Raw genomic sequence first — 27,626 nt, 5'->3', positions numbered from 1 at the left:
TCTCTCCTGTGTTCCTTGTGGAAAGGATTTAATATAGAACAAAGATCACGAGGCTTTCAACTTGAAAAATCAGTGTTTCTCATACCTTTTGTTTGATGATCATGTCGTTGATGTCATCAAGATCACCTACTTTCACTCTCTGAGATTTTATCTCTCGATCCAGTCGAGAAAGCCAGTCAGTGAGTTCTGCCCATGCCTTATTGAAGTCAGCCAAGGCTGGAACCTCCAAAAGCACAGAAGATGGCATTTCTGGTTTGAAGGTGGTGGTTTCCTTGGTTACCCTGGTTTGTGTATCCACAGCAACAGTTTCACCAGGAGTTACTGAAAAAAAAAAAAGAAAAAAGCTTAAGTTACTGAATAAATGAATTATGATAAATGTTTATCTCAGTATTTCAAAATTTATGCCATAGAAAGGCTAAGACAGGAATAAGCCTATTTCTCAATATTATCTCTACTGAAAATATGAAAATCAAAACTAAAAGAAAATATTCGTTCATTTTTTCCTCAATAGTTCTAATATCATATCTGCTAAGATCCAGTATTATCAGCATATTCTAATTCCATCCTTAGAAGATCAGCTGGACCTAGTAACACTACCAAAATTCACAGTGTAAGAAGAACCCCTCACTAGAGGTCATTGAAGCATGAGCAATTTTCCAAAAATCTAGTAGTGGTCAAATCTGTCTATACCAGAAGACAGATTGAAAAATGTTGATTGGACTATGCTACACATCATAGCATGACCGTGTATTTAGAAACAAGTTTCATTCACTGTGTCCAAGTCATTCTGTAGCTGTGAAATCGTCTGACCAAAAATCTTCTCACTTACTGTAATCACCAAGTGTTTCCCATAGGCTCTGTGACCAGTATGGAAGTTTATACAATGAGAAATTCAGCCTTGATTAGTTGTTTACTTTTCCACCGCATAACTTCAAAATATTATGTGCTATTATTTGGATATGTGTGGATTTTTTTTTTTCCTTTCTTTTGGAGGAAAACAGACACATCTTCTTCTTAGTGTCTTTTCCTGATTTATTAGCTATAGGTTTTAAATAATCTGTAAATTATTCATTGCTTGGAATGGAATGGAATTCATCCAAGACTGAAGCACCGTTGCTGTCTCTGCAGAAAAAATGAGGAGAGGTGCCACAGACACACACCATTGGACAGAGAAGTTTGGAACATAAAGTCATTCAGAAGTACAAGACTGGTCTTTTCTCCTTGATTTTTGCTATTTACAAAGAGATGGCTATGAACTGTTGGGCTATTTTTGACCTTCAGTTAATGGTGTAAAAGCAATCCCTTGTGCAGGTATTATTGCAGATGAGGCTACACTCAATTATATTTTTTCCTCATTTTTTTAAAAGATCAATCAAAGAAGAAAAACTAAAACAGAGAAAACAGAAGAACACATCATTGCTTCACTGAGGTTCCACAGTTTAGAAAAGAAACTAAGTACCTGCACTTCAGAATCTCTATCTAAATCAGCTGTTGAAACAGCAATAAGTAAACCAGGAATGCTGAAATAAAAGCTCTGTGGAGTGTGTTCTACATTTTCTAGCATTGAACCTGCAAATAGTATTTTCTAAAGGACTAAAATGAGGGTTTTTGCATTTTTCTCAGCCCTCCTACAGAGTAGAGAAAATCAGTTTCCTGCCCTCTTCCTGTGAGATAGCTTGTCTTCAACAAAAGCAAACCAAAACACCAAAACAGTGTGACTCCATGCACATTAAGTTTTTTTGTTTTGGTTTTTTTTTTTTTTTTTTTTTTGCTATGACTTTTGAGATTCAAATGGTTTTTCATTGACATTTATGCCTTTGCAGCAAAGTCTGTTTGAAACATGAAAACCCAGGTAGTAAGTCAGGGTTCAACAATTTTTCCATAAAGCCAAGGTCTCATATTTCCTCTGTAACTTCAGAGATTTTTAGACAACAGGAAAACAGTTGCCTAAATTGGCATTCACATAGGTTAAACAGAAGTTGTCTGATCTCAGAGGAAATTTTTGTCCTCATCAGTATTAAGGTAAATTGAAGAACAATTTTCTAAACTGGGACATCCATCAGTAGACTTTGGCACCTCTTTGCATCTCACATATTTTGACCTGAGTACACAATCACAAGTTCACCATTTAATATCTGTTTATTTATTTTTCCCCCAGTGGCAGCCATTTCAGAAAAGGGTGTTTCTAACCCTCTAATGTTTATAGGTTTACTGATCTGGATTTTGGCCTATTGGTTTTGGGGTTTTTTTAAATCCATTGGGCGGGTTTTTGTGTGTTTTTGTTTAATTATTTTTGTGGTTTTTTTCCTGATGTAGTTCTTTTGCATCAAAAAACTTCAAATATTACAAAAAAGATTATAAGGTATTAGGAGAAGTGCAACAGTCCAGCATAAAATATCTTCTCTAAAAACGTCAAGATCCACCACTATCTACCATCTACTTCTAAGGATGGCAATAATCTGTTCCAGTTTGACTGACCGTTAGAATATTCAAATTATTTATAAAAATTACCTTTAGAAAGTGTTTGTATAGTTGATCTCCTCTCAGAACAAAAATGTCACTTAGAACAGTAACTATCCCTTTTATTTCTTTGTTTATGCATGCAAAGATATGACACAGTTCATTTAACAGAACTGTATTAAAAAAATAGACAAATATAAATCAACATTATCAACAATATGTAGCAAAAGATCTCATTTTGAAAAAAATTATCCAGAACTGCACTGACAGTTTCTGTGACACAAAGGGGACAATTTTTTGCTTTTGGTTTTGGTAGGGTCTTTTTATTTTTAGTTTGTTTTTAGATTTTTCTCAGGACAATTAATTTATAGATGCAAAACTTGAATAATATTTTTTCAAATATCTGAGTAATAAATTCAATCCTAATGAGACATGTCATAAAAAAATAAAGGACTTCATCTTTCCATTTATTTAAAAGATATAATGGTTTACTGATACGATAAGCAGGAAAACCAAAAGGAAAATTAGAAATTAAGACATTAAATCACAAAAATATAAAATGTTTAAGGTGATTTCTCATTACTACATTGTGCTCTTTAACACAGAACAATACTGGAAGAAAAATATAACACAGAATAATAGGTGTGATTTTCAACTTGTTCTTGAACTTTGAAATACACTAATGAAATTGAGAGTATATTCATATTTTTTTCACCTTAAAATTCATCTGTAATGTTAAACTTGAAGAGTTAGAATAATTGGAATGTGACATGAGATTGAAATTCAGGTTTTGAATGCAAACTCAAATAAAGCAGAATGAAGCCAATTGCAAGGAAAGAATTTCCCCCCCCTTTTTACTCTGCTTATTTCAGTCTTGTGTTTCAAGAGAGGGTCAAACTGACAAGATAAAACAAATAAAACTCCTTATTTAGGTACTGAACAGGAACAGGACAGGAAGAATGACAATGCTTTCAAAAGCTTCAAAGCCCTTCAAACACCCTCTTTCAAGCCACAGTCTTTAAGCAGGACTGCCTCAGTTCACAGGGACTTTCCTAACAATCCTTCTGACTGCTTTTAGTGCTGGTTAACCTGTAACCATGTAAGATAACTACATCTACTAGGTCAAAGCTTTTTGACAAAAAAGCAGAGTAACTGGATGTACATTTTAATTCAATTTACAGGTCTAGCCTGGGTTTTTAGTTCCATTGTGAGCAGCACCAATTAAAGGAGACTCCAGCCTTAAATCCTTCATGCAATGAACAGCAGTAAAATACACCCACTAAACTTCCTGCTTGTTTTAGTCAAGAAAACTCAGCAGCATTTTACTCATTCTGAGCAAGCAGAGAAAGAATACCTGTACCCTGTGCTATACACTCAGACAACATCACTCAGTCAATTTGTTATTTCAACACAGGCAACCCTGACTTCTTTAGTGGCAGAACAAGTGAGTATTCCCTCTGTGGGCAGAAGAGCAGTTCACTGGGTGCCACATTGCACACCAGGCAGGTTTGGCTTATTCATGGGAAATCTCTGTGTCATTTTACCACCACTTTATTCTTGGGAGCTTGACTTGGGACAGCAAAGCTCCACAACACCACACAGGTGAAATTCTGTCAGGTATTAAAATACATCTTCAATTTTTTTTTGTTTCCCCTTGTGCTGTGGCATTGCAACCAGTTTTCCACAGAGTTAGAGCATCCACAATCCTATCCTTAAAATCCAAGCAGACTTCTTGGAGAGAGATCGGGAAAGACAGTTCTGAGACTGATTTATTTAGACTTGTTCCAGTGATAAATGAATCACTCATTGTCTCTGTCTGTCCTTCAGCGTTAAGGAAATAAAGTTAAGAGTACATGAAGTTCTCCCATTCAGTACAGCCCCTCCCTGCAAGGTGCTCACTGCCAGTAACAGTTTGCAGAGGAGCTACAGCGACCTGCCAGGTGTTCCAGGTCATAAAGGAGTTCTGAAAGGAAAATAATAGTGGCCAACAGAGATCTGGTTAAATATAATGAATAATATAAATTTATTGCCTCAAAAAAACCCCCATCAACTTTGAAGTTTGAAAGCAAGAAATGTTTGGAATGGTTTTTTTTTTCTAGTGGTCTGAACTCAAAATAAAGTCTTTACGTTGATCAAAAATTATTGCCAACAAAATTCCACCCACGGCTCTATATGTGGAAAATATGCATCCTTAGAGCATTGTATCTCAAAGTTAACATTTTATTAACATTTTAATCAGCTTTCAAAGACAAAAATCATGTTTCAAAGTGAGTCTTTTCTATTTTAATACAACACCAATGTTTGATTTTCATAGTCTTGAATATTTAGTAAAAACAATTCCTAGAAAAAGAAGACTTGGTAACCATATCAGGTATATTTCATACATAGCAATTTTTGTATACTACAAATGGGTAAAAGTTTTACACCTAATTTCATTAACACTTAGGGAACATTCACATTATATGTTACTGCTATCAGTTTAATACACGAGTTAAGTGCCTAGACTACCTTTTAATTCTAGAAGTTCTTTATGACTCTTAACAAGTCATTATGGATTATATATAATTTTAATTATTAAAGGTAAAAGAAAAGAAGCTGATAGTTTATGGGATTATTAATTAAAGTTTATACCTAAAATAGTCTGTGCAGTGGGATGAAGGGGCTGAAACTAAAGAACTCTTAGAAGCTCAAAAGAAAGTAAAAAGTCAAGGTTAAAATTCTTATGAGAGAAGAAAAAGATTTACAAATGAATCTGTACTGCCATATTTGAAAAATATCTACAAAATTATGGTTTCTAAAATGTTACTGTTACTATTACTAGATTTTTAAATGGCATCAGAACTTTAAATTTAGTAGGAAGTGTCAGCTTTCTCAGACTTTTCTTTCTTTGTCATAGAATAGATCTGGTAGAATTTTCTTGCCATCCTCCTTTTTATATCTGGGAGTGTGACTTAGCCATTTATTGTACAATGCATTTTTCCAAGTTCCTCTAAACACAACTGCAAGATGTTTTGATATGTCATTCACTCGATGTAAAGAAAACCTCTTCTATCACAAACACTGAATTACAACCGGAGAAAGAACACAGAAAATAGGTAGAGTCTACTAAACATTCAGAATTTCAGTGGTATAAACCACATAAGTTGGCTAGTGCGCATCATAATGTAAATAAAACCTTAGGGTGAGGTTAAATTAGTGCCACATAGCAAAAAGTTCACATTGTGCCCTGTTGATGCAAAGAGCTTCTGCAAATATTTTCTGTGTATGCAAGATACCTAGAAGTGGAATGTTAGCAGTTCCCTTGGTCATAGGAGGTACTTCAAGGTCATTTCCATGTACAGAAGATAGAGTTTTTAAAAACTGCTCTTTGTAGAAGAGAATCAGGTTGGGGAATACTTCAGCAAACCAGACACATATAAAGAAATCCATGGGCTCTGATGGGATGCACCTGTTGAGTACTGGTGACTCTGGCAGCAATCATTGCCAGGATTCTTTTTACAAACTTTGATGCATCAAGGCAAAAGGAAGAAGTGTCTGAAAACTGGGAGGAAAACAAACATCACTTCTATCTTCAGAAAACAAAGGTCAGTTCTATCTTCAGAAAGGATAATATGGAGGACTCAGAGAATGACAACTTCACCTCAAACCCTGGGAAAGTGATGGAGCTGTGGGCATCACGGGCTGCACTGGGAGGACCATTGCCAACAGGTGGACAGAGCTGATCCTTCCCCTCTGCTCAGCACCTGGAAAACTGTATCCAGTTCGTGGATCCCTTACACAAGACAGCTATAGAACTACTGAAGAGAGACCAGTGAATGGCCACAATGATGATTAAGGGATTGAGACCTCTCTATATGAGGAAAAGCTTGAGAGAGCAGGAACTGTTCAGCCTAGAAAAGAGAAGACTTGGGGAGACCTCATGAACATATACAAATATCTGAAGGGAGGGTGCACAGAAGGTGGAGCCAGGCTCTTTCCTGCAATGTTCACCAGTGAAAAGAAAATGGGCACAACTGAAATACAGGAGGCTCCTCCTGAGTATCAGGAAATTCTCTGAGTGAGTCCTGTAATGGGTTGAACCAGAGAGTTTGCAGAATCTCCACTCATGGAAACACTCAAAAGCTACAGAAACATCATCCTGGGTAACCTCCTGTAGGTCATCCTGCCTGAGTAGTGGGTTGGACCAGATTGCCTCCAGAGGTCCCTTCCAGTCTCGGTCTTTCTCTGGTCCTGTACAGCTATGTTCCCAAACACTCTCTAAAAACCACACTGGAAATAGTGTAATAACTGAGAATTCTTTGGGAAGGAAGCAGCTAAGAAAGAAGATAATACATGGAAATAATCCTGGCATAGTGTACATAAAGAATTCAATAGACTGCTCTACATGTGGTGGAAATAACTTTAAATCTGCAGCATTTGATTCTAATTAGACTGTGACTCAACCAGGGAGAAGTAGTACAAAACCAACTGAAGATTGTAATATATATCTGTAAACAGAGGTAGCATTAATCTGCTTGGACCTATTGTTCCATTCAAACCTTTCTGAAAGATAAACTGCTCTAAAGTTCAGTCTCCTTTTAGTAATATAGCATTGTCATGGCATTCCCCAAGAACCTTTCCTTAGGCAAAGTTCAGCATGATTGATGGGGCTGCTAAAAATTGAAAAGCAAAAGGCTATGGTATGAATGGATCCCTTTTAGTCAGTGTGAGAATTAAGCAGACAGAAACTAAAGAAAGGTAGCCCAAGGAGCTTTCATACATTTTTTTAAAAGCAGTATTGTTTATACCACTACACAAGACGTTTGTCTTTTTCCAAAGGATAAGAGTCTTCTCCAGCGAGCAGTTGTTACAAAAGAGTTTCATGAAAATGAATGTTTTGTGCTACAGAAGTTGTGGTGCTGTAAAATCAAATTCTGTCACATACTTGCCTTATAAAGAATGTTGTGACAACATCTGTCACAAATGATGCAAGTACTTCTCAGTATTCCTTTTGTCAGTAAAAGTAACAAGTTCCTTGATTTATTACACAGCCTTCAATTGGATGACAATCTGTACGACAACAATTTACATTTCCAGTGTACTGCTATTGGCATGCAACTGAATATTCACAACTAATTCTTTGATACAAGGGAAAAAAACATACTGCCAGCAGCTCCAGCTGTTACAGTCTCATAAAAATGACCTCTCCTAATTTTTGTAAGGTCTATTTATTGGTTTAACAGGCATAAATTGCTATCTTATCCAAGGTGAACTCTGAGAAAAGGGTGTAAAAAATTGTACACAGATATAAAACAACACAAAGCCAGTTGAATTCTAGGTAACTTGTAGTTGAAAAAAATAAACACCATAACAGATTTAAAGAAGCTGTGAACTAATTGGAGCGCAGTTATTAGCTAATTTAACAGAATTACAGAATTCATCCAAAAATCTCCAAGTCTACCCTTATTCTTCAAGTGGAAAATTTTGCAGGATTAAAACCAGCTGTTCAAAGGCAACGTCATCACTGTCACTTTGTTTTGACAAAGGAATTACTGAAATCACTACAAGCACCTTCTGTTCTTTCATCATAATTTTAAAAATATCTTGTCAGGCACTACTTTGTGAAACCTTTGTCAAGTTTTCTTGATTATGTTTACTTTTCAGGTCAAAATAAGCTCTATTTTACTTTCACCCTATGAAGAATTGTCTTTGGGAACTTAAGCATGGTCTGCCCACCAATCTACTGTTAAAAAAACATCAGTAATGCAGTAATCTCTTCTTGCTTATCTCCACCACTGTATGTGCCCTGTTCCAAACTGATACAAAGACAGCAGTCTGATATTTCAGTGATAAACTTCATATGTATCAGACTAAAGAATTTTACAGCTGGAATAGAAGAGGTTTTCATTTGCCATCTTTTTCCTCCTCCAAGGAGCAAGTCCTTCTGTCATTGTCTCACGTCCTCTGACTAGGGCAGAAACCCTGGAAGCAATTATGAGCTTTGCTCCTCATTCCCTGCAGCCTCACACTCCTTGGCTGGCAGTTTCTCTCTAGAGCAGACCCAACTCTGAGGCAGCCCCACTCAGGACAGAAATGTGAGGAAGGCTGTCAAAGACTCAGGCAGGGCATGACCAGGATGTCCCTGAGCACTGCTCCCTTCACCAGGAAAAGATGGCTTGCTTTGCTCTTTTAAAGAGACAAGTCAACCAAGAGCAGACAGGTCAAGAGGACTGTGTGCAGAACAACCAGTTCCTTTCTACTATTCTAACAAATGAAAGAGATTTTCACACAATGTAATTGTCAATAGGCCTAATTACTATACAAAAAGAAACAGAATAGACAGATTACTGCTATTTGCAGGCTGATGCTATCTTGATAGTCAAATATCACAGTAATGTGGGTTATTGTAACAAAAAGAAGTGGGGGGGGTGAGAGAGAGAGATGGAGAGAGAAAGTTGGTTTAAAACACTATTAGATAAAAGTGATTTAAAGGTGGAAAGCTAGAAACTTAGGCAGAAAAACTGAAAAAGGGCGTAAACTACCATTTTAATATGGATACCCTTTTGCTAGGAACTCTACTCCCTTTTTCCATATCTTCCAGAATAAACTAATCTAAATTTTTGATTCTATCTGTGTTTTAAAAAACGATAGTTGCCAGATATTTTGAAAATTACCAACACTGGATTTTATTAGCAAGATTACTGGAGCCATAAAAAAAGTCCAACCACAACTGCAACTTAGTTCTGTGCTCTCACTTGATCTGTGTTATCAATAATAGTCTGAAGAATTCTACAGTATGCTATAATTTACATTTCATAGGATTTAACCAAAATAAATCTGGGATATCCTGCTGCTACTAACTATTGATCAAGACATTAAATGAAGAAAACAAGCCGCAAACTTGCTCCTCAGAAGAAAATACCAGATTGTATTTTAAAAATTGAATAGGTAAATGTGGTTGTTTGAAAGACTAATGATAGCATTAATCTTATTTACATCATAAATCTTGACAGCTGTGCTTCAATAACTTGTTACAGAATAGAAAAAGTAGATCTTGGTTCCATATTGTCTTTAATAACAGCAAAGCAGCCAACTCCTGTCTTCACTCACTGATTTATGTTTCATCATAGGTTTGAGTTACAATAAAAATTCTTTGTAACCCAGAGTGAGTTATATTTAATCAGCTGAGCCCTGAAAAGGCAAGTAGAAGTTCACATTCCTTTTATAAACTGCACTGTCACACCTGTGTATTGCAGATCTTTCAAAGGGGAACCTACTACCAGATCCCTGAAACAGGACATTAAATATAAAGGTGTAACCTTTGGTTTTCTTCAAATTGGGCATTTGTGGCTTAAGTATATTTTTCATATATTTTTCACCTGTCAGAAACACCAGAAGCAAATCCTCAAATCAAGATATGTTATAAAGATCAAAATAGAAATTCTGAGAATAACAGAGATTTGTGTTTCTAAACTTGCTTATTATGTTTTTATTCATGCAGCTTGGAAGGCAGAGTGTCAGCTTTTTATATAGATGCTTTTCATTACTTCTCCCTGTTGGTGCTACAGCACATGCTGTGAATGACCTCCAGAGATTCCTGAAGCTATATGCAGAGAGAAAATTGAATCTGAAAGCTTTATTAGACAAGTTTGTCTTCAGCTTGTGTCTGATGTCAGCTGTATTGAAAAATAGAACTGCTTGTGAAACTGGGTCCTGACCTTGAAAAATCTCCAATCAAGTGGTAACAGATTCAGTTTTGTGCCATATTGTTATTTGCTGTATGTGTCACATATGTGAGAAGTAAAAAAGCTTCCTAATGGAAATCAGATGGAATAATTAGACACTTATTTCCTGAATATAAAGGGGAAAACAGATATGTGGCAATTTACCCATAATAGGGCCATCTCAGGCTGGCATCTCTGAAGCCTCTTCATTACATGGGTCTGTAAAGTACAATTACTCAAACCCAAATCTACTAAAATTATTTCTATAAACCATTACCTATTCCTTTAGCCAAAAGAAAGGTAAAGAGAGTAATCTGCTCCTTTACTAATCCACTTTTACAAGCATGAGTAACCTTTGTTAGGCCAGCTGAATAAAGGAGGAGTCTACTGTTACAGGTCTCTAACGTTTTAAGAGCTCAAGGTGTTCTCTGTGATACTTCCCTACTGCATTTTTACATATTCAATTTCCCTCTTGCATTTTAGTTTTGTAAAACTTTTCATAGCATTAAACCAAATTATAGCTAATTTTAGAAGTAGATATTTCCTTTAGAGTTAACATGCACAAGTATCAGAAACTATACAGTTCTAGACACATGATCATTATCAGAAATAGTATTTCTGTCTACTTCAGCTCATGAGAGTGATCTTCTTTACTGTGTCCTATAACCAAAGTGAACCAAAATGGTTCATGAAAACTACTTGTCCCAACAGTTGCATGCTGCGGATTTTTACCTGTTCAGCTGATTGGAGAATGGTTCTAGAAAAATAAATTTTCTACCATATCCCTCATAAAAGCTTTTTGATAGCTGATATCAAACTTCCTTTAAACAATGAAGACTATGTGCAGCAGAAGTGTAATATCAACATTTCATATCAACACAGGTGTCCATTAGTATGAAGGGATAGAATGTAAGAAAATAAAGATAGTGCAGGAGGTAGTCTCACCCCTGAGGAGTTGCAGCTGTACTAATCCCCAAAGATTAGGAACAGTCCTGCCCTTAAGAGGCCAAAGCTGTGTCCAGTAAGAAGATGAGTGCTACAAAAGAGTGGGTGAGCTGGGTGAGAAGAGGGATGGAGTTTGTTGGCTGTGAAGAAGAAGGAGTCAGTGCTGTGAGGAGCAGCCCATGAGAAATCACTGAGAAGGTCTGAGAGCTTTGAAATATGATGAGAACACATTAGTATTGAAAATATTGTAGATGCCCTCACCCACAGATTGTTCAGTCTTTCCCAGAGAATTATTTTGAGTATTCTTGGTCTCAATATGCCAGCTGCTATAAACAATATAGATGCTCAAATACCTGTTTTTAAAAACATTTGTTTTTAATTTGCCCTTTGAGTACACATATTGCAATATTCTCAGGTGCACAAGGAGTTTTAAGACTAGCTTTTGGAAATTCTGAGAAACAGTGCTGAACCACAGCATATGTGTTCACTCAAACAGTGGGTATAATACATAAACAATGACTGCTTCAAAGAACATTAGCTCTGAAATATGACAAAAAGCAAAGTGTATCTATTGTGCATTTTTTTGCCCAAAGCTAGTTGCTGTCATTTTGTTTCTTGCAGTTCTGTCATTGTCTCCTGATTATCTCTTAAATACAAATGGTTTGTGTGTTTTTAAAGAGGCAGTGGAACAGTACACAATCCAGCTCTGAAGTCTATGGAAATGAATATATTTCAATGGTTATAGTTTCCTAAACAAGGAATACTTCCTTCCCACTGAAAATATTAAACCAAATTTCATGTCAGAGATTTAACAAGGCAGTCTTCACAATGCAGGTTACTGCTTTGTACATCCCTCTATCTTAGAAATAACCAGGACAAAATAATAAACAACTCAACTATGCATTTTAGAAACAAAAGAAAATTCCAGATACATACAATACATGTACTAGCACTACTCAAGCACTTTCAGCTTCTGAGGTAAGTGGATTTTAGTTTTAAGCCTTAAGTTATTTTATGATGGTATGTATTTTCACATATGTGCTTTTGCTTAGTGCTAAGTTTCCTCAAAAACCTACAGACTCATGACTGGTATGTTTTTAGCAGCACCAGTAGTTGTTTCTTATGTTATATACTGCAAGCAGTGAGTATGAATTCCAGCTGCACTAAGCCACAGCGGTGCACACACAGAGTAACTGATATTTTTCAAGAACTGTTGTATATGGTCTTAAAAGCCTGGAACAAAGCAACGTGCCTAGTCCAGGTGGGGATTTGCTTCACAGAGAAATAAAAACCAAACTGTATTTCCCAAACAGAAGGAGACATACTATACTCCTGCAAGTAAAATACCAAAGGATAAGCTAATGAAATTCTGTTTTCACTACTTTCCTCAGATTACTGGGGAATATCACTGTATCACCAAATATCACTGTTTTAATTCAAACTTCAAGACTCAAGGTATTATAGACTCTGGAGGTGACTGACTGCTGTAAATATTTTTCCTGTACCCAGTTCAATATATGGGCTGATAAGTGATGAGTTCTCTCCACCACCACTGCTGCTGGTGAACTTACTGCAGCTCACTGTCTTCACATTACAGCTTGAGTCTAATGGACTCAGCATGATCCCTCACTCCTCTCCCATTCTTCCTCACCATTCTAAATCCTGAAAAGCCTTCTTCCCCTGTACAGGGAAGCCCAGTCGTTGGCTCTGTGTCTGCAATGTCTGACTGCTAAAGCAAGCTATACTGAAAGCACAGAGGAGCATTGATTGTAGGCATTTAAAGAAAGACACCTAAAGCTGATGGCAAGGCCTGATGGTTAGCTCTGATGATGCAGAATTATCTTTCCTCTAATTATTTGTATTAAGTGCACAATATCTACCAATGCATATAAAGGCTGTCAAATGCAACTCTGCTAAAATCTGTTAAACACAACCAATCATTTTTTATCTTCATCTTTTTTCAGACTTCCTACAAATGATGCTCCAAAATAAGACTGATAACATTTAAAGTTTAAAGGGACAAATTCTACCTAATTTCAGAAGAAATTTCACCATTGAAGTTGATTATAATTGTCACTCTTTTATTCATTTCACAGTCACACGTTGTTCTGTTTCACTTGATTAGGCATTTCATACAAAAGAAAGAGACAAAAAAGGGACAAAAACTTCTGTAAGCAGTCAAGGGAAAAAAGAAAAATTGCTTGTACACAAAAACTGTTCACTGAATAAGTTAAACTGCAAGAGTATTGAGATAATGTATCACTCGCAGTTTTATTAGATGAATATGTAAAATTAGTAGACAGAGTATTTTCAGGTGGATTCATTTGTAGTTAAAATTTCACTAACTTCAAGTACAGCATAACTGAAAATAAGTACACATCAGTTTAAAGAAATTGTATTTTCAAGGTAGCTCTAAATAAAAGTGGCCAAAATTTTCCCCTAGTACCTTCCTGGAAAGAAGACAAAATATAGAAAACATCTTCCTCCAGGACAAGTCAGGAGTTTGTCGAATCCCATAATTCATTCAGAGGGGTTTACAAAGCAGTGTGTACCTTTACCCAACTTGGTAAGTAAATACAGTGAGAGCACTTCAGTACAAAAGAAGAAAAAGAAGCCATACGAATGCTAATGATGCTATTAAAAACTCTCCCTCCTGGAAAAGCACATTCCAGAACTGCTTTCCTCTCTGTTTAAAATGTTTTCAAACTGCTGGCTAAGCAATGAATCAAGGTACTTGGATAGAGACATTCACACCATTTCAGTTATCCTGTCAAGTACAGATAGCAAGTGTGATTTTCTTCCTGATTCATCTTATCTTGGAAGTCAATCTTCGCTAAGGTTTTAGGCATACCTTTCAGCTAAGTACATTTTTTGAGCTGGAAAAGTAATTCTTGTTCCTTATGCCTGAGGGCACACTGGACTGGTGGAATATGAAGAACTATTTTTAATGCTTCTTCTGCTGCAAAATATAATATGCAGATCTAGAAACAATTATAAGCAGGGTGCTTTACCTCTGTAACAGCCACAAGATGGAATTTATTAAGATTCTCTGTCTGAGATCCTGTAACTAGATCAGACCAAATGCTACCTGACAGGGGACTAGAGATGAGCCAGTAACATCTTCATTCCCTGGTCTCAAATACACATGTCAACATTATTCAATCCTGATGCCCCTAAAAGTCCCTGTAGGATCGGGAAGTGAATAATTGTCTACAGGAGATACTGACCTTGCTTTACACAACCCTTCCAAAACAATTTTGTGTATCTTTCTTTATAAAGGACTTTTAATGGGATTGTTTATTTTTTGGGAGGCTTGGTTAAAGCTAGCTCTCCCATAACCAGTTTGAGTTCCAATGGTTCAAAAGAGTCAGCAGCACAAAGTAAGTAAGGCCATAAAAATGTCTATAATACGAGTGGTTAAAATAACTGCAGAACTTGTACCACAGAATTACTAGACCCATCATATTCAATTTCTTCCCTTGTCTCCTCCCATTCTTTTAAATGCAATACAAAAATGCCTTAGTAGCAGATATCTTTTCCTATCTTTGTAGAAAACTGCTCTCTTGGCCTGGAGAAGAAAAAGCTCAGGGGGATCATATCCATGTGTTGAGATATCTGATTGGAGGAGTAAAGACAGATCCAGAATGTCTTCAGTGAAGCTCAGAGACAGGATGAGAAGCACTACGCAAAAACTGAAATACTAGAAATTCTATTTGAATAGAAGAAATCTTTTTTTACTGTCAGAGTTGCTCAACACTGGAAAAAGTTGCCCAGAGAGGTTGTAGAGTCTCAATCCTTGGAGATATTAAAAACCTGACTGGACATGACCCTGAGCAACCTGCACTAATTGACTGTGCTTTGAGCAAAAGGAAAAGATGTCTCCCTGAGTCCTTTTTGAACTCTACAGTTCTATGTCAATACACCTATAATGAGGTGATCACAGTAAACTGACTCAAATAAAGAAAAATTATGAATTAGTGTTATGAGCACAGGTTCAAATTTTAAGTGCTCATTAGGATAGGAGGGAAATCAATCTTACTTCCTGCTTAATCCTTTATAGAACACCAGTGCTTTCATTTTCTGCAAGTACAATTCCATCTGCTGAGTCTCAGAAATGTTAGCAGTCAGAGACTACATCTTGTAATTTTGCAATTCTTCAGCTAGAGATGAGGTAATAAAAAAATATATCGCATTACTACTGTCTGTTCTCACTTTTGTTCCGTTATTATAATTTCTTTTGTAACAGCAAAGTCACAACTTGCCAACACTCTTTCCTTCTGGAACCTGACATAACCTGTTCACACAGAAAACTGACACAGCAAGTTTAGCACAGCAAAAAATGATTACCCATCTCCTTCGTTCCCCTATACATGAATTCCTATAGAATGCCTTGGAACAAAATCATGCAAAGCAAGAATGCTGTTGTGCTACTCATTTAAAATTATATTAGTGGTATTTGGCTCTTTTTAGAAAGTTGAAATGATTGCCACTGGAACCACGGCAGTTCTTAGGGACTAAACCCAAATAACAACTCCTTTTTAGTAAGAAACAACATGTCACAAGCAAGACAACTCCTTTCCTTGAACTCATAGATGCTATTTGTGCAGGAGCTGGACTGTCTTCTGGTACTGAAATTTCTGGATCCTCTCTCTATGGAGCAATTTTGTACTTCTATGAAAAAAAGGGATTTTTTTATTTGCTGTCTTGGAGGACCACTATTAGAAGGTAGAGAATTCTCCTGTTTAAGCTTTTATTTTATGTTACCCTCTAGAACATGTTAAAAACAAGAGGAACCTACAACCACATGTAATCCAATTCCAAGTGATTACTGCAGCTGTATCACAGCCTGAGTTAGAGACAATCTGACAGAGGTTGGGGGACAGATTTCTTTCTGCTCCTCCACCATATGATAAGCAGCTTTCCAAATGGTATAGGTAACATTCTTCATTCAAGCAACTGAAATGGTTCAATATCAAGTGAAGAACCTTAGAGACTTTAGAAACTCAGATTGAGCACAGTGCTTCCATTAAGTTTCTCCCTTTCACCCATGCTCAATCACTACATTTTAAAGGAAAGCACAGGAAATAAAATCCATTTATCAAGGAAAAAAAATGAAGAGTTTGTAATCCTTGTAGGGAACAAGAAGACACAAAGAGATATGAGAATAATCCAATATAAATATTGTCAAAATAATTTAAATGAAACAGAGATCAGATGCCTTGTTGTGTATTCATGAATGCAAGACATGAAGAAACATAAATCACAGACTTAGTGCTTAACTGCAGAATTCTTCCTACTATGTTGTCATATGACTTTCTCTGTTACTAGACAAGCTTTGTTTTGAAACAGTCTGACTTTATTGCCCTATCAGTAGTAATAATTTCAGAATTTTATTCTGTGACCAATCTACAGGTACTTGACCTATAACATTATTATCTTTTAATTTAAACAGTTTGTCTCCCTTTGTAGTCTTTCCTTCATTAGTATATGGAAAAAGTCAAAACCTCACCTCTTCATGGAATGAAAGAAAAATGACTTTGAAACAGTAATAATTTGAAAAGCATTCTGCAACCTTTTCATCAAATCATAATCTGTCTTCTGGGATACATTGCATAAAATAGAAAGGCAATGATAAAAAACCAACTTGAATGCACTTTTAATGATGCAGAATTAATTTAGACAGTCTCCAGCCATTTTAATTTTAACTGTGTGATTTGTAATTAATTTTAAAAAGTACATATACTGAAGCACTTACAGACACCTGAAGATAGATGGCCAAATGCTGCTAATGCTGGCTTTTCCTTTAGTTGCTGAATCAAGTGTAGTATTGCCTTCCAGTCAGCATTCAAGTCTTCTAATTTTTTCTAGAATAGAAGATAACAAAATATTAAATTTATAATACATACATTGATGTATCACAGAATCACAGAATGGATTGGGTTGGAAGGGACCTTAAAGATTGTAGAGTTCCAACTCCCCTCCCACCGTGGGAAGGGATGCCACCCTTAGATCAGCTTCCTCAGGGCCCCAGCCAACAGGGATTTGTAATGTAAAAAAATGCAAATTCAATGCGAATAAATGAAAAAAAAAACACTTTTTTTTTTTTTTTTTTAATCTGGTGGATCACCTGAATTAAAAAAAAGAAAGATTCAACAATGAATTTTCACAAATGGAGGAGAGCGACAAGTAAAATCCTTTCTAGCTGTGCTACAAAAGAGTTTCCTGGTGTCAGGGCCCTAAAAGCATCTTTTCTCCTGAAAGTTTGGCTGCTGAAGCTCAGAGCCAACTTACAACCAGCACAGCTGCCTGACCCTGACCGCAGAGTGAGTGCCTGGACCAGCCTCAGGCCCATTCCCTTAGCCCTGCCCAGCCACCCAGGGTTGTGTTTGATTGCCTTCTCCAGGTCTGGTCCTGACCCTGCTAGGGACAGCCCCACAGCCTGAGAGGCTTGGCTTTTGAGCACCGTGAACGTGAAATTTAATTTTTAAAATTAAAGTAGAAAAGTGAGTTATGTATTTCAAAAAGCTTTTTAATAAAACCTCTGCAACTTCTAACATCAGATACAGAATTTATTCTTCAGCACAATTAATTAAAAGAAAAAAAGTCTTTGGAGTCTTCAGGGTACCATAAACTTCAGTGAGCACACAGTCCTGTGCAGTAAACAAAACCTGCAGGAAAGTCTGGAGTGTGAATGACATCAGTCCTCAGATAACCCTGAGAGGCATTTAGATTTGAATATGTTGTTTCTACCTCTCTTCTTTTCTTGCATTAATTACTGCAAAGAATGATGAAGCTTTGCTAATTCTATGCTGACATGTCTACACTCAAATGAAGACAGCATTTCTCTTGAAGCTGCTCTATGATTCTCTGCTACAAAAAGCAGCACAGAGTACTGATACAGCTCAGGAATGCTTTTAGCATTCCATGGCTTCAATCCACAATTAGATACATAGTTGAAATCACAATCCAGCCGTGATAGAAACAGGATGCCTATTAAGAAAGGTACTTTAATTCCCTAGAGTCTAAGCTGACAGAGGTCAGTAGGAGAGGGATGGAGAACAATGCTCATTAAATTGAAGTACGTGTGTACCTCCGCACACACACAAACTCTGATTTAGTGGGGAAGGTTTAGATATCAGGAAAATATTTTTCACCCAAAGGGTGCTTGGGTGCTAGACCAGGCTTCTCAGGAAAGTGGTCACAGCTGCAAGCCAGTCTTGAGTTCAAGAAGTGTTTGGACAACACTCTCAGGCACAGGGGGGATCCTGGGGCAGTCCCATGCAGGGCTAGGAGTTGGGCTCTATACCATCATTCTAATATTGATCCTTGTCATGAGTAGCTACTTAATCATTCTTACATGAGCCTGAGATTTCTTGCCAGCAACCAAATAAAAAACATGCCCACCAGACACTTTAGAGCGGTTGTCTGGGGCAACAGCTACACCACTAATAAGAGAGCAACCAGTTCTAAACACTTCTATCAAAATTACAGTTTGCTCTTGCATCTGGCATAAATTAACATGCATGCATTAAAATGTTAACTTCTTTGAGCACAACAATTTTGCTGTAATTGCAACTCTAGAGCTCTGGTGACAAGCATGAACATCCAAATATGTTGCACTTAGCACAAAATTTATAGATTTTCTTTAAATGCCAGCACTGGTGCAATTTAAGCAATGTTAACACCCTTATGTGGACTAATCTTACTGACAGCACTAAAATTAGATATGAATATCTAGAGAGAGAAATGTAGTCTTTTAAATGCAAGATTGAGAACAATGAAAATAAATTCCTCACTATTTCTCACCCACCAGAGGAAAAGATAAATTGAGTCCTGTGGCAAAGGAACCACAGCTCTTCCAGTGGCACAGAAATCCTTTCCTGAATAAACTGTTCTGATTAAGTGCTGTTAATCATGAGATTGGGGCTTACATCCTTTCTATTGCCACTGACACCAGCAGTAACCTCTCTCTCCCTCACCTTCAAAAGCTTTACAGAAATGCATTTCAAAAGCATGAAATCCATTTTGTAAAAGTGAATAGGTCTGATTATTAAAGTGCTAGTGCTTAAAGGATCACACATCTCATCCCATTCTTAACTCTTGAATCAGCATATACAAGGATTTCATTTGCCAACAAAAATGTTTTTAGAGACTTGTGTTGTAAAATTCTATTTTAGTATGCTTAGTGAAGGTGTGAAAATTTACTTATTTCAGTGACATAACTATGAGATAAGATTATGTACGTGTCAATATAAATCCGTGGGATTTAATTTACATTCAAAATACTATAATGAGAACATATTATAAAGGTTGCAAAGATAAGCAGCTAAGCATTAGGAAATGCCAGAATAATTTTAAATTTGAACATTATTTCAGATAAAATGCACATAAATTGCAGGGATATCTCTAATTTTCTGGCACATACTGCTTTTGAGCACAGGAAAGGCTGTGGTGAGAATAAGTCAATAGGACCTCTACTTCATTTATTGAAAAGAATGGGAAGATTTGTGGTGAATTAAGGAAATAATGGAGGGAAAAAAAGCAAAGCTGCCCCAGAGAACTAAATAATCTACAAATTTGTCAAGCAATGCTAGACAGATAATTAATGCTTTTAAAGAGGGCATGTAATTTTACCTTCTTTTTTTCTGTGGCACACACTAAATAAGAACTATGGGTCTAAGTACTGAATGGCTGCCTGCACTGTAAGTGATGCTCGTATCCTGAACTGAATTAAGCTGGGTTCAGTCTAAACCAAGGGTACCAGAGCAGTTGTAATTAAAGAATTTTCTAAAATTTTGAGTTCTTAGCTTTGTGAACTTGCTAATATCTTTCCAAAACCATCTTAACGTGAGTAAAAGTTATTTTTGCTTCCACAAAATACCTTTAATGTAGAAAATTATTTTGATGCTAATCAAAAAGTTTGTGTTGGAACATATAAATAGTAGACTTTGCTAAAAGTAACTCAGGAAGAATGATGACTTAAGGAAACCTACCTACAGCATCATGAAAGCAATTCAACAGTCCTGACAGCATATAACCACTGAACCAGAAATTAACCTCACAGGCTGCACAATTAAATGAACTACAGAATGTAAAGAAACAAGTAAAATGCAATCAAAGAGGCACTAAAAGTTAAATATGAACTACTCCACAAGTTGCTAATGTCATCACAGACACCTCTTTTAATATCACTGTCAAAACTATAACTCAAGGAACAATATAATCTTTAAAGAGTCATCTTTTTCCAGTAAGTCTGGTAAAAATTGGGGAGTTTCAGTCTTTGATGTGAACACTGAAAATACATAGAGTACACTTCTGTGTCAGAATTTTAGGCTAACAGAATAATTTTAATTTAAACTTCTGTCATTCTTATGTAAAACAATTACTAGCTCTTCCTCTTGAAAATACCAGTATTCATTTTACAATTCTTTATATAAAATTAAAAAATATAAAAAGTCAAAATCTCTAGATTTCTGCTGCTTTGAGTGCCCTGCTTGTTAAAATATGGAATAAGATCCCCAAAGACTCCAGATGAAGTCACACAAAATGAGTAAATGTAGTTATTGGGGAATGATTCTTGTTCCATCATCCATTCAGTGTGTAGGTGACATTTCAGATCCCAACAAAAATAGGGGTTTATTAGCCAAGGAAAACACCCAACAGAGTCTTGCTTCTGCCCACTCAAGTCACCTCGTGTTTACCTCTTCTAGCATTTTATCATGTTTAGGAGAACTGATCATTAAAAATGCACATATACCAAAGGAGATATTAACTCTTAAGCAGTTCTGTTCAGGAAAGAAGGTGAGAAAACAAATCATTCTTAAACATGTATTAATTTCTAAAGTGGGTATCAGTCCATTTGTGTGTTCCTACGAATGGAGATCTGCTGGTGATCTATTGACAAGTAATTCAGAGGAAATTTTGTAAAAGTAGGAAAACAATACTCCAACTGTAGTGACTAAATAGAGACAGGAAAACAAGAAATTCACTACAGAGAACACCTACAGAATCTTATCTTTGTGAAGAAACCCTTTATCTGCCCATTGTGCTTTTGAGTGATGTATATTTTGAAAAGCTCTAAATACAAAGTTTACTATCTCAGCCATGTCAGAAGCAATTGTAATAGATACTTAGTGTAATCAATAAGTCACTATTACTGTTTCTGGGAACTCTTAACCATTATGTTTACAGATACTTAATTAGCAATTATAACACTAGAAACCAGACCAAGCTCTGGCTGTATGGTATTGATCTCACTGGTTTGTCTCCTGCTTGAAAAGCAGCTGAACCAGACATGGGAGGATGCTTGCTGATGACTTCAAGATTCTACAGGATAGAAAATGACACTCTGGCCTCAATGAAGGTCCTCATTGTCTTTAGGAAAAGCATGTAAAATATCCCCTTATAATTGATTTGTAAGCTGAAGAAAAGGATTCTACAGTACATTTTTCTGAAAGAGAAGTGTTGGGAGGCATAGCCTTCCAAACAATGTGTCCTCTGCTCCAAAACAGAATCAAGTCAGTAATTCTAGATAAAATTTGGCAGACAAATTCAGTGAGAAAGTTCTATGTTGCCATGTGTTCTTTCCTTCAAAGCAAAGTACTCTGTTTATAACTTTTCTAGAAAATTTGCAATTTTTTTTTGTTTAACAAAATTTCTGAAAGTGAAATTTAAAATAAAGGAGTTTTAAAACAAGCTACACATTGCCATTAATTACACAACAAAAATTACACTGGATTTCAATGTGAATTCCTCTTGAATGAATAAAACAACCTTAATGTCATAAGCAATATTCTCATCACAATATGCATAAGATTTTTAGCTGGGAGCATTACATTTTCCCTGGCTATGCCATCACAGAATAGAACAAATGCCATTTGCCAGGTTCTTTTATTGATTTTAAACAGAGCACATCAAGGACAAGTGTACAACAGGGGAAACATAACCTATTACACAGCAATGGATATTGCTAAAGGTTGCTTCATTACCTTTACTGGATGAGTAGCGGGTTTTTCCTTGTATAAATGACACCCTTTAGACAAAACCTCTTCCACATTCGGCTGTTTGGCCTGCACTGCTGCTTCAGTTTCCTGAAAAATAAAAAAACCAGTCAGTCTAGATTAACCATAGCATAAACAGTAAGACTGAATAGTCCCAAAACTCCATGGGAAGCTGTAAAACACCAGTAAACAAGTTTCTGTTCAGAATTGGTATGAGGATAAATGCAAGGATAGTGGCAGCTAGGATCACCAGAAAAATCAAAAGCAAAGAGGGACAGAAAAGAGCAATGTTACCAAAATAAACAGGTCACTTCATCTTGAAGGTCTCAATAAAATTAATAAAAGCTAGCACAAATTCATAGTGAGAAAGACAGGCATAAGAAATCTCATTTAAAAGGCTCTGTTGCTTTGTCTGTTTTACACTACCAGCCAATGAAAAGTGCACTGGTTAACATTTCTTCACACAGTCCATGGCATTAAAACTGTCTAATTACATGTGATGATACTGAGTTTAGAAAGATTAAAAATTTTTAAAAAACCCTGCAATTGTGAGTACTAAACTACCACCTAGGTAGTAAAAACACTCACAGAAATTAATGAAAAATAAAAGTGCAGTAGTAGTGACAGTTCCTAAAGGTTCAGGGAGGCACCTACCATTAACAGCACCTGACTGAATTAACAACAGCATATTCTCTAGCAATTTCTTTTTTAATCCATGTGATACCATAAGGAAATTCCAAAGAATGTCTTCCAACATACAGCAGCTTCATTTTGTCAAGAAGTGACAAAATAAATAATGGGCTAAACTCTACAATTAAGACAAAAAACTAAACTAACCATGCAAAACAAAAATCCAAACCTACTGAAAATTGTAAAAGGAAACATAAACTACATCTGAAATTCCAAGATTCATGGTTTATTTCATTTTTTCTCTGGTAATATAAGCAAAATAATACCAGAGTTATCAAAATGAATTGGTTGGGGTCTTTTTGTTTTGCTCTCTTCACCCACCAACAATATAGGTTGGTTACCTTGTCCTAATCAGCATTGCTGACTGCCCACTGACTCTCCAAGTTAATTTTCTGTCCACATTCTCAGTTATCATAAATGGGACAGTAGACAAGACTGTGTGCCAGTTATGTCACTATCTGAGCTAACACACTGTTTTATTGTTGAAAAACTGCTGATCTTTTTACTGCAACAAACCTGCTGAAATCTATGCAATTTTAAGTCCCAAAAAGGGGCCATTTTGCTCCTGTGTTTAAACTCAACATATAAAGTATGTCTACACTGCTCCCTAAAACCTTACTTGACAAAACCTTATGGACAACCACTAAAAATAAAGGCTTAGTAAATTCAATGTCATCTTTAATTTTTCTTTTCAAATACTATAGGTAAACAACAAATTAATGGAATCAAACCTTGCAATGATATTTGAATGCAATGATTTCTTGCAATGATATTTGAAACATGTTTCAATTTCATTTTTTCTTATTACACATTTCAATGTTAATGAAATATAACTGTAAGGATTCATAAAGAATGAGCACTGAAAAGCAATGCACTGCAAAATTGAGATATTGAAGCTGGTGAGAGTTTATTAACCTTTTGATAAAACCCTCATTAAAAACTTATTTTCTTTCTGTTTCAATACTGTTAAGTTTTTACTTCCCTACTCAGCACATAAAGAAAAAAAATAATCAAGGAGTGTTAATGAAGAGGTAATTTTCTCCCTATCTTAATGAAAGCTAGGCATTTTAATAATTGTGACTTAGTTTTTGTTTCATTGTTTGTTTTGGGATTTTTTGGTTTTTTTTCTTCAAACTAAGCTCTCTGCAGTATTTGGTCAATATTTCCTCTTCTGTTATTTTACATGTCTCAAATACTCATTTTCCTTTATGATAGTATCAGTTACCATAAGAAATTCTGTAGCTGGAAAATCACATTAAAACTCTTTATATATTCCAAGAATACCAAGAACACTGTTGATGTGCCTATGCTGAGGGTTTAACCTGTGCCATGAATATGCCTTTCAAGTGGATTTCTCAATCCCCCACCCTCACTGGACTTTGTTTTTCACCATGGACTAGTCTAGGAGCACAGACACCATTTTCTTTCAGGCTGTAACCAGTGTGGAAGGTGTAATGTATTGAGTTGTTAAATCACTGATTCCTTCTGCTCTACAATTTTCTGGAGCTACATGAACTAACCTTATGTAATTTGATCTTTCAAATTCAGTGGCCTTGACCTAAACAAAAAGGCATCATGCAAGTCTACCCAATACAACATGATGCTTCCTTTGAGATATATGTGGCAATAAGAATAGAGGTAAGAGTACAGGGAAAAAGAAGTTCTCAATATCTTGGCATTTATTTGGACACTGCTGAACTGAACAGGTATCCTATCTGTCAGAGCAGCAAATTCTTTGTCTCCCACTAATCCCAACATCAATTAAAAACATAACAAAATTACTTTGAATAAGTACACATCTGACACAAAATTGCTGTAGTAACTCTTTGCCCAGTTCTTTGTTTGATGGGATAGCCCCTTGATGAATCCTGCCCAGTGAACAAGTTTCCAGCAATTTCAAATCCACTTGCTAGGTGACACCCTATTAATAGGGCTGACAGGCAAGGGAGTAGTTGCAGGATTCTGCTCCATCATTTAATCCCCTAAAAGAAGGAAATGGTAATGACCACAATATAGCCTCTGATAGTTTGCATATAAAAAAGACCACAGTTATTATCTAGGCTGTGCAGGATCCAGGAGAAGAACATATTCCCAGTGCAGAGCCTGACCTCTAATCTTCATCACACAGGACAGGCTACTGCTAAAGCTAGTAGGAATTGTAGCTGCTCATTTCCATCCGTTTTTAGAAAATATCAAAATCATATTTGTTTTAAAGTCCTGATCAAGCCCTCACACTCACTTTGCTGTGGGAGGATGCAGAGCTGTCTCTGGGAGACAGAGCTGACTGCTGGAATTGCACAATTTATGAACTGCCTGGGAAAGCAATCATACTGCTGCTTCTGGGCTGGGTGATGAATATGCTAATTCAACTTTTCACACATATGGCAAATTAAAATACATCATCACTGGAAACTGCTGTTTCTCAAACATGTATAAACAAGAATCAGAGGCTACCTTTTATCCATGACACACTACCTATGAATTTTCAGTGGTAAAGTAGTGCATCCAGACTGATGAAAGCCTGCTGCTGAATAAGCTGCAGTAGCTTCTGCACTTACAACAACATGCCAATTCAACCTGCTGAACAAGGTTACAGGCTGAAAAAGTGGCAAGGACTTGTCTATGGCCCCAACTGGACTATGAAAGTCTATTGATATAGCTCAGAACTCAGAAACCAATCTATTGACTGAACCTCTGGTGTGTATGCCAATGGAAGATAAAATTTCATGGCTTGGCATATGTTATTTCAAGGGATGGAAACTGTCCTAGCAGACACAGACAGGCTGTTTGACATGTGCTGCACATACATTAGGAGGCCCAGTCAACTACAACATTGGTCTGTATTAACAATCACAAGCACAGATTCACCTTCCCCAGTAACCCTGGTAACTTCTGGAGTCAATTTCCCCGTGAGCTTACACGCTTTGGACATATTCTGCCGGGACAGTAGGAGAAATTCTGGGTAATTAAACCTGTGTCTTCACAGGGAAATGCAATGCAAAAATGGAATCTTAATTACAGCTTTCAAATAAAAAAAACATATACCACTTTGAAATCAGTAGAGTGAGTTGTTTCAAAAACTCTTGTTTCAAGTTGGTTCATGACTGCTTTTTAGCAAGACAGTACGTTAAATGAAAGTTAAGGAAGAGAATTTATTTACAGGAAAAGAGAACCACTAAGCCATTTCCCTTTACTTATCAAGACAAGGCAGTGATGTGTAACAAGCAAATATAATAAATCTAAAATCTAAAACTATTTGGCTGCTTTTAATTTCAAACAAACTTTTATGAAATAACCAGATATAAATCTCCATATACATTAAACATGATAATGGAAAATTCCATTTAAATATGTTTTTAATGTGTTTAGAAGATTGTAACCTGTAATGAGAATTCTCAGAGGTGGATCTTCTTATTCATGCACACAGAGTCATTAAGGTTAGAAAAGACCTCCATGATCAAGTCCAACCTTTTAATACCTAAAGATTTTTAGCTTTTTCATTTATTTGTAGCTTTGTAGATTTTTAATATATAGTTTTAGAATTTCTAGAACTTTCTTACCATTTTTCATACTTTAGAGCAATAGCTAACTCTTTCTAACACATTATGTTAAACTCTTGAAATTCTGTTCAGTCTTAGTGTCAAGAAAAGATTTTCTAAGAAGGACGTCTTGTTTTGCAGCAGCATTTGAGAGACAAAACAAGAACCCCCTGGAGACACTCCAAGGTGTCCAAGGGTGGGTCACCAGGGCAACTGTTGTCCTAGTGGGTGTACCAGATAGATAGACAGACAGACAGACAGACTGATAGATAGAGAGATAGATAGAGAGATAGATAGACAGACTAATTAATTAACCTTATAAAAATTGTAGAAATCCTATATTTCTTGCCTGCATAGCTCTCTGCCCATTGCTCCAGCGTGTCCAGGTCCCTCTGCTAAACTTTCCCGCCCTCCAGAAGATCAACACTCCTGCAAACTGCAAACATTTTCTCCTTTTAGACAGGTGAATTCCATCTTTCTCCAATAGGGCTGGTGCTGTATAAACCATCCATGATCAAAAAGGCCAATGGCAACAATCTTTAAGACATGTATTGATCAGGTGTGTTCTCCTGGACCTTTCAGAATTCTTCCCTGCTACCAAAGGGATTGAGGAAAACGTTCCTTTTCCTGTCCCTTCAACCAGTCATCTCAGTGCCCTAAAGTCCTTTTTGATGGCTCTAGAACTTCTTGTCACTGCTGATTTGGACAACCAGAAGTGGGTAATAATCAGAGTCCAGGGAGTCTCTTGATCATGTCTCTTTTCTGAACCCCAGGGAGGCAAAATACTTCTTTGCAGGATGGATCCTGTTTGTATACAGGGCCCTCAATTCCCCTTGGAAGGAGTCCCCTACAACATTATCCTTCTTTATTAACAGCTGTAAATGTGAAATTACAGCAAATATTCACACCAATCTTTCAAGTTACTATTTCCACACATTAAGGAAAAAGCTATAAATAAGTGGTGAGGTTCTGAGTGCCTCATTTTTAACTCACTTCAAAAAAAAGAAAAAGGCAGTAAATAGAAAGCATGAATATATTCCCATTTTCAAGAATTATGATTCTAAAAAAGTGACCTCATTTTTTTCCTTTGACTCAGCTCTGCATATTCTCATTCATGGAGCAGGATAATAAGCTAAACCACCACAAAGAAGAATGGTCAGAGGAGACTTAATTAAAATACATCAAAGTTCAGCTATACCACAGTAAGCATCAGATCTTGATGGCTGGTCAGACAGTACAGTCAACAGCATTCTTGGGAGTCACTTTAGATATTTATACAATATTATTAA

The 27,626-nt window shown here is 36.3% G+C and overlaps 1 protein-coding gene across 6 annotated transcripts in view; it reads right to left on the bottom strand.

Annotated features, from left to right (window-relative positions):
• The window catches only part of DMD (dystrophin), a 972,793-nt gene that overhangs the window by 323,576 nt on the left and 621,591 nt on the right, over positions 1-27,626 (bottom strand). For all 6 annotated transcript variants that reach the window (XM_084201221.1, XM_084201219.1, XM_084201223.1 and 3 more), the window contains 3 exons: positions 22,097-22,198; positions 16,864-16,972; positions 86-321 (listed from right to left, as the gene is read on the bottom strand). In XM_084201221.1, the coding sequence (XP_084057347.1) occupies positions 86-321; positions 16,864-16,972; positions 22,097-22,198 (447 nt within the window). The remainder of the gene's footprint in view (positions 1-85; positions 322-16,863; positions 16,973-22,096; positions 22,199-27,626) is intronic.

The sequence above is a fragment of the Fringilla coelebs genome, assembly GCF_963513975.1.
Source record: "Fringilla coelebs genome assembly, chromosome: 2".
NCBI classification, from domain to species: domain Eukaryota; kingdom Metazoa; phylum Chordata; class Aves; order Passeriformes; family Fringillidae; genus Fringilla; species Fringilla coelebs.
This window is presented reverse-complemented; position numbering and strand designations above follow the sequence as displayed.